The 15,865-nt window shown below is 35.7% G+C and overlaps 1 protein-coding gene across 3 annotated transcripts in view; it reads left to right on the plus strand.

The window, feature by feature from the left end:
- Positions 1-4,860, plus strand: part of LOC142348847 (intraflagellar transport protein 140 homolog) — a 175,142-nt gene extending 170,282 nt beyond the window's left edge. For all 3 annotated transcript variants that reach the window (XM_075400388.1, XM_075400389.1, XM_075400390.1), the window contains 3 exons: positions 3,580-3,721; positions 3,964-4,147; positions 4,521-4,860. In XM_075400388.1, coding sequence (XP_075256503.1) covers positions 3,580-3,721; positions 3,964-4,147; positions 4,521-4,642 — 448 coding nt within the window. In that variant the 3' untranslated portion in view covers positions 4,643-4,860. The remainder of the gene's footprint in view (positions 1-3,579; positions 3,722-3,963; positions 4,148-4,520) is intronic.
- Positions 4,861-15,865: the final 11,005 nt, after the last annotated feature.

The raw sequence follows: 15,865 nt of genomic DNA on the forward strand, positions 1-15,865 counted from the left end.
TGGCGTCTGCTTGTCATTTGCATCCAGAACGATATCTATGAAATTGCAATTTGTGTTTTGCTGTTTATTGGTTTTCGTTACCTTAACAACCAGAGACTCTACAATACAAATTCTGTTTTGATAATTCTAAAGTTGTGTAATTTTCAGTTTGGCGTGTGCTATCCAATTATTCTGATAGTCAATTGAGGGGTTTTCTAAGTTCCATTCAATTCGTTTGATTGCAATTCAAGATTTGTCCTGCCGTTTGTTAAGATTTTTGAAATTTTCAATTTTCCAGGTTTATTGATCTTTATGGGCCAGTGAAACGTTTTTGGCTCGAAATTGCGTTATTGGATAGTCTTTTTGGAGACAATGGAGAGGTCTTGAAGTTATTAATAACTAGTTTGCTATTGTTTTCAGATTTTTTGAAAATTTGTTAGGTTTTCGATTTTTAAGAGCCAATCAATCTTTTTTAGATCTTGCAGATGTGTTGATGGACAGATTCAACAGACAATGGATTGGTTTTTTGTGTAGTAATATTGCAAATTTAAGAAATTTCCCATAAATTTTGCAGTTTTCAATTTCGTCAAAGTCGTGTTTTTCTATCTGCAGTGGCCAATAAACAATTTTCATTTTTTGTGCGTGGTTTAATGGGTTTTTTTAAATTGTTCATTTATGGCCTTCAGGGTAAAATTTCAAGATAATTAGCAATAATTTTTTGTTTAGTTTGTTTAAATATTTTAGTTTCTGTAAACTTTTAGGACTGTCTTTTTGGCTGGCATTGTTGAATTGATGCGCTGTTCCGATACAGTAGTTCTAACTTTTTCATTCGTTTCTTTGGATTGTATTTCAGAACTTGTCCTGGTATGTTCTCTTACTTCAAACAAAAATTCGCTTTACCTTAGTTCTCAGCTTGATCAGCATTTTGCATGAAATATTTTGACTTCTCTAGGCTAGTTTCATTCTCAAATGCTCATTCTGCTCAAATTGCTTTTAAGCAGCAGTTCAGCAAAGATATCTGAAATGAACAGAATTGGTATCAAAACACGGAATTCAAAATAGAAACGAGATAAACCCATAAAGCCCAATTTTAGGTGCTAGGTACTTGAACTTTGCTGTTGTAAGTCTTGGTTAACTTTTCTGCTGCGTTTTTGCATGGATACTTGCGCCTGCCTCCTCTAATTAAGAAACAGGAGTATGCATAGCTACAAAATGTAATCAAAATAGTTTTCACTTCAAGAATGTTCTTCTGTTCCAATCCCAATTGGTGTTATGGCAGTCAATGGCGGCTATTTCCGGCAATCTGCCGGTTTTTTTGCTCTGTATGCCTGGGATTTGAGTTTTTAAGATTGAGAGTCAGTTATTTTCTAAGGGCTCTGAATTTTTATAGTGCTTAAAATTTCCTCTCTACTTTGTTGCACTAAGTTGGCTTTTCGGCTATAGAGCTCATTTTCATCCACTCGTTTGGTCTTAGACTTGTGCATTTTTTTTCGTCCTGTGTTACTTAAGTCGTTCTGTGTTTTTACGACTCGAAGAGGAGTATTGATTTTCTTAAGGTTTTTTTTTACCGGAAGTACTATTCGTTCAGACGGTGTTTTGACCTAAAAGCGAAAGTGAGTAAAATTGCCGTGTGAACTAATTTTTTCTGAGCGAGACAAGTTTTTTGATCATGCGCTGCGTTTTGTGAATGACTTTTTGACTTTGAACAGTGGTTTTTGATTGAATGGCACATATAGATAACCGTTTTTAGACGTTTTTTCGTCTAAGTGGCCCAGTTTTTTATTGTAATTTAGTTTTTTGTAGATATAATTTTTATTCGATGCTATATTGAAATGTAAACCTCGGGGATTGATACCACAGTTTTTTTGCATAGCCTGAAATTACGTTTCAAGTTGAAAATTGGCACATATTTCTTGATTTTTTAGGTAATTTTTGGCTTTTTTTCTATTAATTTCTTTATTTTTGGATCGTTTAGCTGTCTTTTTGTCATCAATCAGTTAATATGGCAACTTCCCTTCCATAATTCATATACTCAATGCCTCTTTCTACCTCAATGTAATTTTGTTGTATAAAATTGTACATAAGCTAATCCGATTTTGGTAGTTTTTTTTGAGAATTTTTCTGTTTTTTGTTTGTATTTTGCTATTAACTACTCGAAATAGTCTTTGTGTGCAACATGAGTGGCTTTAATTTCGTTTGAATAAAAATGCAATTGTTTTTTGGCGTTAAGTTTTTGAAAATCAGTTAAAATTTTTCCCAAAAATACGGTCTTAAAAATATTTTGACAATTTTATTGCTAAATGTTTCATTGTTTTTTATGTTTAAATTCCGCTTTTCTTTTTTCGTTCTGTTCAGGAGGATGGATTTTTATCTTGGAAGACTCGTTGTCTTTTCTATGTCTCGAATGTTGAAAAATGAAATGTATTCGTTTTTCTTAATTTTTTTAATTTGATTTTTAACTTTCAAAAATTAGTCTTTTTGTTTCGGTTTTTTTATACATTGTGACCATATTCTTCACATTCTAGTTTGTATCAATTTAGTTTTGTTCTAGCACCTACTTTTGTATTCGTTATTTTGATTTTTTTTAGTTGCTAAAGAGTTGAATGATTTCGCGTTTTCTTAGATGTTCGTCCTTTCGTTGGTTTGATTTAATTCAACATAAGGCAGTTCTGGGAGTTTGCTAGAAAGCCTCTTCCTACATTTCTACTTATTACTATGCATTGCATTTTTTTGGGCATCGGTAGTGTTTTTAAACAATTTTTTGCCTTTGAATATTATTCTTTTGCTTGTCTTTTCTATAATCCATTGAATTTTTGAATTCTTATGAATCATATTGTCTAGCGTATATACAACAAGGAAGAAGTATGTGTTTTTCTGTCTGTTTGCATTGATTAGAAATATAATTGTAGCAGGTTCTCTGATTCCTAAATGTGAGCATTCTTTTTTTGAAAAATTTAACTTAGTTTAAGCTTTTTATCTGCGGTTTGCTTTCGCAATCTTTTTGAGGTTAGAATCATGAATTATCTGAGGACAATTGATAGGTTTTTCAGCCTATCGGTTTTTTGATCATCTTAGATTTGGAGTTTGTTTTGTTACGAAACTTTTTCAATGATAGAAATTTTTGCTGCATTTCGTTTCTCTTGGTGACAATGGTTTAAATTTCACCAATTTTTAGATCAGACCCGGTGAGTTAATGGTTTAATACAAAAGGAAATGGCTTCAGCTTCTTTGTAATTTTTTGAAACTTCGAGTCGCTTCCGGAATTCTTCCGGCTATGTTTTTTTCTTGTCATTTTTTGTTGATTTCTGCGGCTATCTGTTTTCTTCTCTGTTTTTTTTCTTTTCATGACTGATGTTGCTTGGCAACTGCTTTTTGTTGAAACATGTTTTGCACGGAAAGATTTTGCATTTTTTATTTGCTCACAAGATTTCAGAATACAAGTTAGCTTTTCGTATCTGTGGAAAGAAAATACGATTTAAATTCTTTTTGTGATATTTTTTTCTTACCAATGTCTTTTGATGCAACGGTCTTACTATTTAGTTGTGAAACCAATCACTTTGCTCAGATTCTTTGCGGATGCTTATTTGTAAAGTATTTCAGAACTGACAAGGAGCAAGTGGCTAGAATGAACGGTGCTCTCAGGACAATTCTGGAAGATGACAGCTACCAGAGGTTCCCCAGAGAGAGGGACATATACACTCGCATGCTAGCAAACTTCCTGGCCACAGAGCAGAACCAAAAGGTTGAGAAAATCTTCCATGCTCACAAATACAATTTGTTGCACTTAGATGAGCCATGTTCTTAGCTGTTTTTTTGTCATGCCGATTTTACTCGTGTCTGGTACATTAGTTTCTAAATGGGAAAAATTCTGCCTGGAAAACAGTTCAGGTAATTTGTATCAACTAATTAGGAAAATTAACGCTTCTAGAATGTGGAGCAAAAATAGCTGTCCACAAAATCTACTCAAAACGTGGGTGTTTTTAGGCTTTTCACTGTTTGGAAACTTTGCATGGGTTAGAGGAGGGAGTTCGGGCTCTGAGGAGGCTGTTCCCTGGAGGGAGCGACAGTGGGCCCAACAACGAACAGATCATGATGAAGGTCAACATGCTTGTGGACAAAGTTTGTGAACGAGTGGAGAGACCGGAACTGGCTGACAAGTTCAAAATTGGTAAGTCATACTTTTTAAGCATAGAAAACGTATCAGATATCGGCTGGTTAATTTTGGGATGTACGGAAATCTTTTGTGCAGATTTATTTAAATCTGGCTCGGTAGAATTCATTTAGTCATCTTATAGTCACATCACTAGGTAAAGCTAGTGATCAATTGTTGATTCACATTTTGAGAACTTGAGCGGAAAATTGAACTCTGACACTGGTTATTAATGGTTCCACTCAGCTTTCGGCTTTGTTTCAATCCACAAATAACTCGATACGTCAAAAAGTAGGAGTCTAATATGCATTTCCCTAACAATTATCCTTAGTTATGAAGAACATTGTATGCTTGCGCTAGATGGATGAAATACACTGTGATAATGCTGTAGGGGTGAGCTATGGGAAGAAGGGAAACAAAAGCCTGAACGAGACAGACGAGGAAATTGGAGGAGGTGACGAGAGTGGGGAAGAGGGAATAGAACGGGAATTGGACGAGGATCTAGACGACTAAAAACACCAGTCTCACATTGTAGATACACTACTCAAAACATTACGAGGCAGTGCCCCTATCATTCAGTAATATTGCCCTAATTTGTGGACATTGGCGACCACGGATAAAGGCATTATATAATAACCGATTAGTATAATCATTCCTTTGTCGCCATATCCCACACTATAAGGCCCTTTTACATGTATCATGATACGGTTTTTTGGAATTAAAGCGGGAAAATGGAGCACTTTATTTTTTGGGGGCGCTGACTTGTAATGAAGCTAATAGATTTTGAAGAAAAAATCATGAGTAAGCAAATTAAAACTAGATACCTTATAGGGCGTCTGTTGAACTGTTCTAGTAGTTAGGTGCTTATCCTCCCTTTCCATGGAATAATTAACAAATCTGCTGTTCGATTAAAGAAAAGAACTAGCTTCAGATCCGTGTGAGTATTTCTCAAACTGATTTAGCTGAAATTGTTCGCAGTAGATTATTCTACAATTTCACGCGTACAGAACACTTGGAAATAGTTAACTCGGTGAACAGAATAGTTTGTATGTTCTGATGCTAATTTTTATGTTCGCTAAGCTTGGAAGCGTGTTTATTGTAAAATTTTTGCTAACCATTTGCCACCGACTGAGCTTTTCCTTTGAAAATTTCTTTAGAGCAGTGTTGATAGTTTCACATTTAATTGAGTTTAAAGATGAACATTTTGTGGATAGAAATTAATGTAAATAAATAGAGTTGATGTAACTTAAGGTATGATATGTAAATAAACTCCCAATGTATTCTAATGTCCAGTGTTAATAAATTCATTTTGTCAAGTTTTTTTTGTTGAGGTTTGTTTTTCAGCAGCATAGCCTTTTTCATTAATTTAGTAGTTACAGAAGTCCTGATGATCTTTTCAGTAGCCTTGTTAACTGAAGTTCATGTTACACATAACGTTATTATAGCTGCGAAGCTGTAAGCTGAGCGGAGCTATATTGCGGTGCTCTTAGTTTTTTTACGACCCGAAGAGGAGTATTGAGATTCTACAGGTTTTTACGACTCGAAGAGTATTGAGATTCTACAGGTTTTTAGCAGAAAGCAAGTTTGTTCATGACTTGAATTTTGACTTCTTTCTGTTCGAGCATTTACCTCCGTTTTTTATTGTTGACTTCTGTTTTCGAACATTGGACTTTAACAGTAGCTTCGTTTGTAATGTAAAGGAATTAGGAACTGCTGGTAATTTTCAAGGTGAAGGTCATTTTGAGATTGTTTGTTTCTATATAAGTCTATATACGTTTCTATATAATTATCTAAACTACCCCCGCACCTAAAAAGTTGTCGGCATTTTTAAAACATTTTAATGTGGTTTGTTGGGCTAATTTTGCTTTTTTTCTCTGGTCTATTTTGATGTTCTGATTGTGGTAAGGTTAGGTTAGAGATTATAATGCACAACGATTGGAGTCGTTTCCGGTATGCTACGGGCTAAGTTTTTGTTTCGTCGTCTGACGCTCTTTTTTCGTTTTACATTTGTTGACACCTCAAAGTTGAAAAGTCAAATTTTCTGAATGACTTCTGCCTCTCACTAACTGCTTTTGCGCGCGTGACGTCATTTCTCACTCTCTCTAGCAAACGTTTTTTTGCGTGATTACATTTTGATCATAACTGACTTATCTCACTCAATAAAATGACTTTTGCACTTTAAAATTTAAGTTTATTTTGAATCAGTTTAAGGTCAACGGAACATAAGTAATAAGGGTCCCTAACGGAAAGGCCTCTGTGCAATGCATTTTAACAAGCTTTATTAATCGTTTATTTTTTTACATAGCTTTTTGAGCGACGTCGAAAACTTTTTCAACTTATATCTGTATCTGTTTCTATCTCTATCATACGGCACGCAAGTCTATTCTTTCGCAGCTATTCCGGCAATCTGCCGGCTATGTTACTTTAAAATTTAGTTGAACTCACTTTAACTTGCTTTATCTAATTGTTTCAAACAAATTTAGTACCGGGCCCAAAGTTTGGTCACGTTGGTTTGGTCGTGTAATTCTTCTATGGTTAGTCTTTTTAGCCTAGGAAGTGCAAGTTGCACCAGAATTGACGAGAACGCGTAAGTTACTATTATTAATTGCGCTCGAACGTTTGAAGCAATTATTGTGTACACATGTCTTTTTACGACTCAAAGAGTATCGATATAACAGGTTTTTATTTAGCTGAAGCAAGGTTTTTAGTTAGCATGAATGGAACCTTTAACTTCCGTTTTAGAGCGTTCACTTGTTTTCGAATATTGGACTTTAACAGTAGCTTGAATACTAATACTTAGTAATCAGTAATTGGTGGTAATAATCAATGTCAGTTTGACCAGTTTTTTTCATAACTCCCTCCTCCCTATTCAAACAAACTATAGACACCTCCTTCCACTTCACCGCCAGCTCCCAACCCCACCTACTCCGCGAGCCCAACCTATACCCCTAAATTAAGTTATTACTCCCCCCAAACATACATAGCACGTGCCATTACAGAGTAATTCAATGTAAAAAAAATGCCATGTGCGTCTGGGGAGTGCAAATAGTATGCACCCACTAAGCTGGTCGGGGATCGCAAACGGAAACGATCTAAATTTTTAGTTATATTAGGCATTTTTTTGCTTCTCCTATCTTTTCGGATTTTTCTGATTTAGGTTATGCTTGTTCAGAGATCGTATAAGTAAGTTTGTTGGTAATTATGTAACCCGTGTTTTTTTGCAAAATTGTCGCTTAACTTGTTTCTGGAAAATTCTTTCAATTTCATTTCTTGTGTAACTTTCTCATGTTTGACTTCTTAATTTTTACTTGACCTAAATTTCTCCTGATCAGAAATTAGGTCGATTCCGCCGTTGGTTGGGGGACCGAACCCCTGGGTCAGAGTTTTTCACGCGCTTAGATTGTAAAATTTATGTGGGCGCTGAGTGGTTACGATGTCACATGGCCAACCTCATTCTGTGTCTCGCAGCCCTGTAGGTGTATTTTCTGGCATCCTTAAAACATTTCTAAACTAAATCCCCTCTAAATTAAATTGCCCCGCCAGTCGTTCGAGAGCAAGTCATTTGACGTTAATCGGTTTATGTTTAATAATAGTACTTGGGAGCTGCTGGTTTTATTCAAGGTGAAAACAACACTTTGATCGATTTTTTCACCAAACCAGTCCTTAATACCTATCAAAACTGCAAAAACCTCCTTCGGCCTCACCGCCATCCACCACACACACACACATTCGCCCAACTAATCTTCATCCTATACAAGCAGACCTAAGCCCTCGCGCAAGGTATCCTTTTTTCTCATCAACTACCCCCACCCCACCTAACTCCCCAGCACCACAACCACCTACTACCGCCTCACAGCTTGAAATTAAGTGACCTGTTTCCAATGGGACAGCGAGCTGTTACTCGGTGTCTTATTTTTTATTTACAATTGATTTTTGACTCGTTGACGGAAAATGTAGCCTACAAGCCTCATTTTAGCACCAAGAATGTGATCAAATTGAAAGTCAAATGGCAGAGTCAATCAATCCAACGTGATAATCTACTTATTTAAGTTTTTTTTTCGATCGGTGTTCTTTCATTATTGATAAAAAGGATCTATGATCATTGATAACCGTAAATATTTTTTCCGAAAAGATTTTTCTTGAAATGCACAATATATCAAACTTCATTAATGCTGTAACGTTCCTCAATTGAGTTAAGTAAACCCGATGCAAATCATACAGCTTTCCAACCATCGAAAGTTCGCTATTTTAATGCAGCAATAAGGCCTCTACTTGATGCATCTCATTTGACAAGCGTTTCTAAACTTGGGTTATAGTGTGAATTTTCAGTTGTGTTTGTTATATTTGGTTTATTCAAATTGAATATCATGTTCAGGGTTCCAAACGAATTCTTTTCTTTCTTTAATAAGGGTCGAAATGGGTTGCAAATAGATGCTAGATTAAAACGAGTTTTCCTGAATGATGTACAGATCGTAGGAAGGAACATAATTACTTTAAAATGTTTGGTGGGTTCATAGTTAAAATTGTAGCAGTTTTTGGAATCGAGGAGCTAAGTTCTCTTTTCACTAATACGATATCTGAGCCACTCGATCTCCGTTTTCGCGAAGTGACTTTTTGCTCATTTGGTTTCAAGATTACAGTGTTTTCAGATCATTATGAACTAGATCCATATGATCCTCAATAGAGTCGCGACTTACAAAATTATTGTCTTTTTGAGTCCAAGTAGAGTGTAATCCACGGCTTTTTGAAACTCTTCAGGCATGTGGGTGAGACCATAGAAGCCAGTTTTAAATCTGTATGTACCTGTCGGATCCCCACTATAGTAAAGTTGCAATGGCGTGAAGTCTCCTGGTGTAATTTTAATTGGCTCTAGACTTGATGCCAACCCAGTGTAGTGAAATATGCTAAGAGTGACTCAAGTTCATTTAATTGTTGAGTGATTGATTCTATTAAATTGTCAATTTTGGGCATTTGATACTTATTTTTGTCTAGATTAATTAGAATTTTTAAGAGTTCAAAGCAAATTTTACTGATCACGTTTTATAACAATCGGTGGTATACGGTTTTGACCTAGACAGCTCTCAAATTTCTAAATGATCTTCAGTGATTAGTTTTTGTATTTCTAGGTTGAATTTTTTTGTAAATTAGTTGGTAATCTTCTTCCTTTTTGTTCATAGGGCGTGCATTGTTTGTGGAATTTTGAACGAACGGTAAAGGTTTTAGAATTACGAGGTACGAGATCGGAAAAGTCTTTATGAAGCTGCTTTTTTAAAGGAATAATTGACAACTTGTTCGTTAATCACATTCACAGCAGTTTGTTGTATTGAAATTCGCAGTCTACCGAAATCATTCCTGCCAAGTAGTAGTTTTTTCCATCTTCAACTAGGATTATGTCGTGATTCGTTATTAGTGTAGATTCGCAAATCTTTTATTTTTGCATCGCCAATCTTGAATGGAATTTTATCTGTAGCACTCACTTTATAATGGCACTCACGCTTGTCGAGTCCGCCATTACAACAGTGCCCACATTTTCAATTGTCAGCTTTCGATTCAACGGTTCTATGAGCTTCGTTTTATTGGAGATTATGGCAACACAGTTGTTGTCCGAAAGGGATTAATTCGAATAATTCTCAAGGATGTAAAGGAGGTTCGTTAGTTTGACCTTCACTTATGGTGTGAATATCTTAAAGTTTCAGTATTGTTTACTTTTTGTTGCTTCCGTTTTGAGATTGAACTTATGGCTTCCTGCAAGCTTTCGCAATGTGATTTTGATACCGAAGTTTGAAAATGTTCTGCCTTGAGATGGGCATATGTCTTATGCTGAAAATTCCAGTTTTGGACTGGTTTCCGATTGTCAATTTTCAGGCTATTAAAATTTTGTGTATTGGTGGCGAGAATGGATAAATGAAATTTGTGTTTGATTGGCTCTGCAATTGGTTTTTGGCTGTTGTTTGATTAGTTCAAATATTGATTTGATTTTGTTAGCACATTTCGTTCTTAATAGCCAGTTCTAGTGGCTTGGATGGTTCCACAGTTTCACAAAATAATTGGCTCTAAGCTTCCCCATCCGAAATGTTTTCAATAAAAACATCTTCCTTTTCCCCAAGGTCGCAATTACCTGCAAGTTTTTTTAGTCTACCAAAAATTTTTTCTTATTCACCTTTTAACCGTTTTCTCATTGAAAATTGGTAGCGGTCGTATGCGATGTTCCCGTTTTTTGTCAATGCCTCATCCATTGCATCCCAAAGTTGTTATGTAATGATTTCATTAACTTATGAAGTTTCATACTGATGAAAATGCGCCCCCTATCACATCTAAACTGAGAAAAGATAATGCAGCACCTTCCTGGTTGCAGAGTTTCCATGACTTATCATCATACAATATGCCCTGCGCGTGCACATTTGCATGTGCATTGCGTAGTTGAAGTTCACGTTCGGCTTGAGCATTCATTTGTTCAATTTCCTTTTCGTTTGCTGGTTGGTTAGTTAAGGTTAGTTCGGTTGGTGGTGTTGCAAGTGGTGTGTCAATCTGAATTCCTTCTCTAGCCAAAATGGCCATTCTATCGCTCCGATCGCAAAATTGGTTCCACTATATGCTTTTCCAGAAAGGTTCTATTCCACGTTGTGAGTTGATTGAATCACGAACTGCCGGTTCCGCCATGTGATGAGATCAAATTCGCGATGTCAAAAGTATTCACGATGTGAATACTTGTCAAAGTACAAAAGTGGATCCGCTGCAAGAGTTATGTCAATTTTACTGTATACTGCGTCTGCGTAGAAGTCCCGAGATCAAAAGATTCAATTGTGCTACCTGTCTCGGGGAAGCAAAATGAAAAGAGTGAATACATGATAAAAAAACAGGCATGAACAAATAAACATTAGTTATTTTCAGACAGCGGAAGAATCCTTTATATGTACACAATGGAGTTTACATCAAAGTTCAGTAGTTTTTTGATGTTTATACGAGTATTTCTGTACCACAATCTGTTACGATTTTACGCAAATAACTCAAGAGAACTTTTTGTTCCGAAAAGTCGGGTAATAAGTTTAAAGAAAGATCTTCTAATTCCAGATGACAGTAACTACGGAGAGAACAAGTTGCGCTTTCTCGTCAAAATGAAATATTTACATAATTGGTTCTAATTAACGTTAAAATCAATCCATTGTTGAAACATTTGTTTTTCTTAATCCAAATTATTTTCTATAATTGGCACGACTCTCTTGAGTGAGCAAGTTCATTTATTTAGTTAGGAAATTTCGTGGCAGAGGTTTTATTTTTTTGAGCCAATCTTGATTTATTAGTTTTAAGATTACTAAATTAAAATTATTAGATTGAATTCTTATTACTAGAACTTTTACACAGCTACTGACATTGCTTCAAAGTAAATTTCTTACCACTCAGGCCCTGTTAAACTAAAGTTGAAAAGAATCATTTATGTAACAAAATACATACCATATAGTAGTTAATTAGATCAGCGTGAAACAATGGATCGAAATGTTTAACGCATAAACGTTATAAGCCCTCAAATTGGAATTTTGTGGTAACAGTAGTTTTAATAGCTCGTTTAAGTTTTGTGTCAAATACGGTCTACTTTAGTTTATTTTTAGACAATTCTCTTCTCTAGATGCCAAAGTAACTCAATGTTTTACTCTCACACCTTTATTCTTCAAATGAAGTTAATAAGATGTATGTTTGACCTAACACTCTTTTCTTGTGGAAGCCCCGAAATCAAAAATACCCCTATATTGACAGAAAGTTACAATGATAGTTATTGCGAGACCATCTTTTGCAGATATATTTGATTTTAAATTAGTAGTCCAGGAGATTAAAACCAGGATGCATCTTGACTTAACCGCATTGAAAATCCAGTCCTGTTTTGAAAGTGGACTAATTAAAACAAGAAAGTTTCATAGTTTATTCCAATTTGCTGTCTCTCTGGGATTGTTGTCTCAAATTCAGAATTGCGTTTCGTATCATTATTGTTCTTATAGTTTCGTTGCTTTTCTGTAATATCTGAAGCCTTATGATAGACACCGCCATCAAGTGTTTGTTCCGTTTGTCAATTGTAATTCCAACAGAACGCAAAATTTGACGCCAAAAAAGTAAGTTTTATTGACACACTCTACTACATTTAAGTTTACAAGTGTTTCGATGTTTACACAAGTACTTCTGTACCACAGAATCTGTTATAGTTTTAAGAGAACTCAACAAGAGTAACTCCACAGAAAACAAGTTGTGCTTTCTCATCAAAATGGCGAATCTACAAAATTGGACTCAATTAACATTAAATTTGAACTATTGTCCACACATTTGTTTTTCATAATCCAAATTACTTTATAATTGACACGACTGTCTTAAGTAATCAAGCTGATTGATTTAATTAGGAAATTCCGTGCTAAAATTAAAATTCATAGAGTGAAGTCTTGTAACTAGAACTTTTACACACCTGTAGGCCCTCCTTCTAAGTAAACTTTTGACCACTCAGGCCCTGTTCAACGAAACATGAAAGGAATAGTTCATGTGGCGAAAGACATACAATATAGTAGTGAATTAGGTAAGCGTGAATCATTGGCTCGAAAAGTTTCAATCTACAATTTTTGGAAAAGTTCCACAAAGGTTCAAAAAGTTCACCAAAATACAATTTTTGTGAAAGCAGTGTTAACAGGTGGTTAATGTGTTTTTTCGAGTCAAATACTGTCGGCTTCAGTTTAATTTTAGACAATTCTCTATATTCGAAAGTAACTCAAGTTTTTACTCTCGCACTTTTATTCCTGAAATGAAGTTAAAAGTTTGCTTGAGTTTGATCTAAAACTGTTTTTTATGGAAGACCCGATATCAAAATGACATTTTTTCCTTTGGATTGACAGAAGGTTACAAGGATAGTTTTTGCCAGACCATCTTTCACAGATAAATCAGATTCTAAATTAAAAGTCAAGGAAATTAAAACCAGGATGTATCTTGACATAGCCGCATTGAAAATCCAGTTATTTTTTGAAAGTGAAGACTGTAATTGAACCAAGAAATTTTCATAACTCATTCCGATTTACTAGGTCTTTCTGAGATTGTTGCCTCGAATTCGAAATTGTACTTCTCATTATTGTTCTTAAATTTTTGTTAATTTCCTGTAAATTTGTCTAACTCTTTATGGCAGACACCACCACCAGGTCTTCATTCCTTGTGTCAATCGTAAAACCAGCAGAATACAGAGTTTGAAGCGAAAAATAAAGTGAACTCTTGTGACACAATCTCACTACTGCACACATACAGAAAGGTAAATACACACGCACACACATACACACACGCACGCACACACACAACCACACGCACACACACGCATGCGCGCACAGGCGCACGCGCGCACACACATACGCACACACATGCTGGCGCACACACACACAGAGAGAAGGAGCGAGAGAGAGAGAGGGAAGAGAAACGAAATTATCGGCAAACCAATCAGCAGAAAACTGAGTGTCACAAATTAGACAATAACAACCCAGTGCTAAAAATTTTCCCCTCACGTTACTCAAATAAACCCAAGTGCTCCCAGTAATCAAAATCTCCCGCTATTCTGGAAACTTTGATGAATACGCAGAATAAGTCTGTATTCAACTCGTTAGCCCCCAAACCCCAAACAAACAAACTCAATATTTCAACAGTAATAAGCGTTGTCACGGCTTAACAAACGAAAGCAAATATTTTCTTGACTCAAATAATTTCTTGACTCAAATTTTCTTGCTATAGTTATATAAGCACCTTAAACATTGAGACAAAAGGCTTCAAGTACTCATAAAATTTGATACCTTGTGATACAAGGCTATAATAAAAATAACTTGAACAGTTTTGAAGCGACTATCAGAATAGTTTCAGTACAATAGCTCTCAAGATTAAATCAAGTGCTCCTGAGCTTTTTTTATCTTTCCCTTCAATTTTTCTGTAAATTTTTGAATTTACAAGTGACTGAGACGGCCTCTTATGCTTAAATAACAGTAGAAACCTACAGAATAGCCAAAAATCCGATTTTCCGGGAAGCTCTTTCGAAAATTCTTTCGTGCGGAGGCAATCCCCGTAAGTCATCAACCGAATTTTTTCCAACTCTATCTTCGAGATGCCACGCCGCTGCACATTGAGACGTTGCGTGAAGCAATTATAAAAGATTTTGAACTAAACTTCACATCACCTGTAGGCCATTTTGCAAACCTAGATCTTCAAGATTCTCGCATTCTCAAGCTGAAACAAGGTTTGATCCGACAATAGGCAGCCGCTAGTTTCCTATTGAATCTCAAAGAAAGCTCAGCGTGCTCACAGAACCCATATTTGTCAGAAGTTTGCATTAGCGCTTCCGGGCGACCGAGGAGCTTGTGATTGAACGAAGCAGGCTCCTTTTGTGGACAAACAGCCGCACCATCAGCCAGACTACAAGCTGCAGGATATAACAAGAATAAACAGGCGAAGAATACTTTCCTTATAGCCATTCATGGTTGACTTAGATAAAAGCTACTTGGCGCCCTAATTAACGGTCTCTGCACGTTTGTTGGACAATAGATGACAATTAGAGACATGTGCAGAAAAGGCTATTATCCGGAGGATGTATTTAATGAAATTAGCCACAGAGTGTCTGAAAATTTGATCAACGCGCTCTCCAGATTAAATCAGACACAGGACTTGCTTGATAAAGAGCTACAAACAATTGACGACCGCATTACAGCCGTACAGATGGAAGCAAAATACAAGCCCTATCTATGCTTGTGTTGTCGCTCGATACAACCTATGCCTCTGATTTCTTTTCAGTGATCAATGTCCATAGTAGTAATAGGATGAACTATCTGAAAAATAATTTTTCAATTAAACACTTCCATTGTTGTTATCATCGCATCTTGTGAATTGCTTCATCTTATGACGGAGAGTTACACACACTTAAAATTACAAAATTGAGATGAAGACGATTTTCTCTCCTCCCCTCAATGGCATTGCTCTGCTTGTGTGGTTTTTCAAGCTCAGTTGATTTTGTTTCTAATATTCTCATTCATTGTTGAAAATATTTGAGGCTATTTTTTATCATTATTCTTTGCCCGCCATATTGCCATGAAAGATCCTCATATTAAGAACAACCTCCCCAGCTGTTACTGAGTTTTCAGTAAGGGGCTAAACTGTTCAATGCGAGGGCACTTGGTTCAGATGCAGTATTCTTAGAGCATTATCAGACTGTGGTTTTACGTATCACGAAAACCACTGAGGGGGCCAACATTGTGATACTGTAACAATTATATTCTGGAGCATTGGAACCTGCGCCCAATTTTTTACGCTCGCTAAATTTTCAAAATCAATTTTTTAGTTTTTAGTTAATCCACGTACCTCTGCCACCATGCCTGTATCATTCATTGACTAAAGTTGATGTTTTGCAATTGTGTCCCACAAATAAAACTTTCTTGTACATATCGAAGATTGAAATGGTTCGATCAGATTAAAATACATTTGTAAGGTCATCAATCACGTTGTTTACCACACAAGTTTGCTTGTTTGGTAAACAACGAAATAAATCTTATATTTTATACAATCAGAAAAATAGTTGAATATGCTGATATGTATTTGTCTGCTTAAAATTCATTTTTCCACAGGACAATTTATGGCTTGGTTTCATCTGCTTACTGCAACCAAACACATATTTTGCTTCCGTATTTGTCCGGAAGTTTGTGTTATTCATGACTACAATAAAAATGATTTTACTTATATTCTTAC

Source organism: Convolutriloba macropyga, chromosome 10 (assembly GCF_964194025.1).
Source record: "Convolutriloba macropyga chromosome 10, txConMacr16.3, whole genome shotgun sequence".
NCBI lineage: Eukaryota > Metazoa > Xenacoelomorpha > Acoela > Convolutidae > Convolutriloba > Convolutriloba macropyga.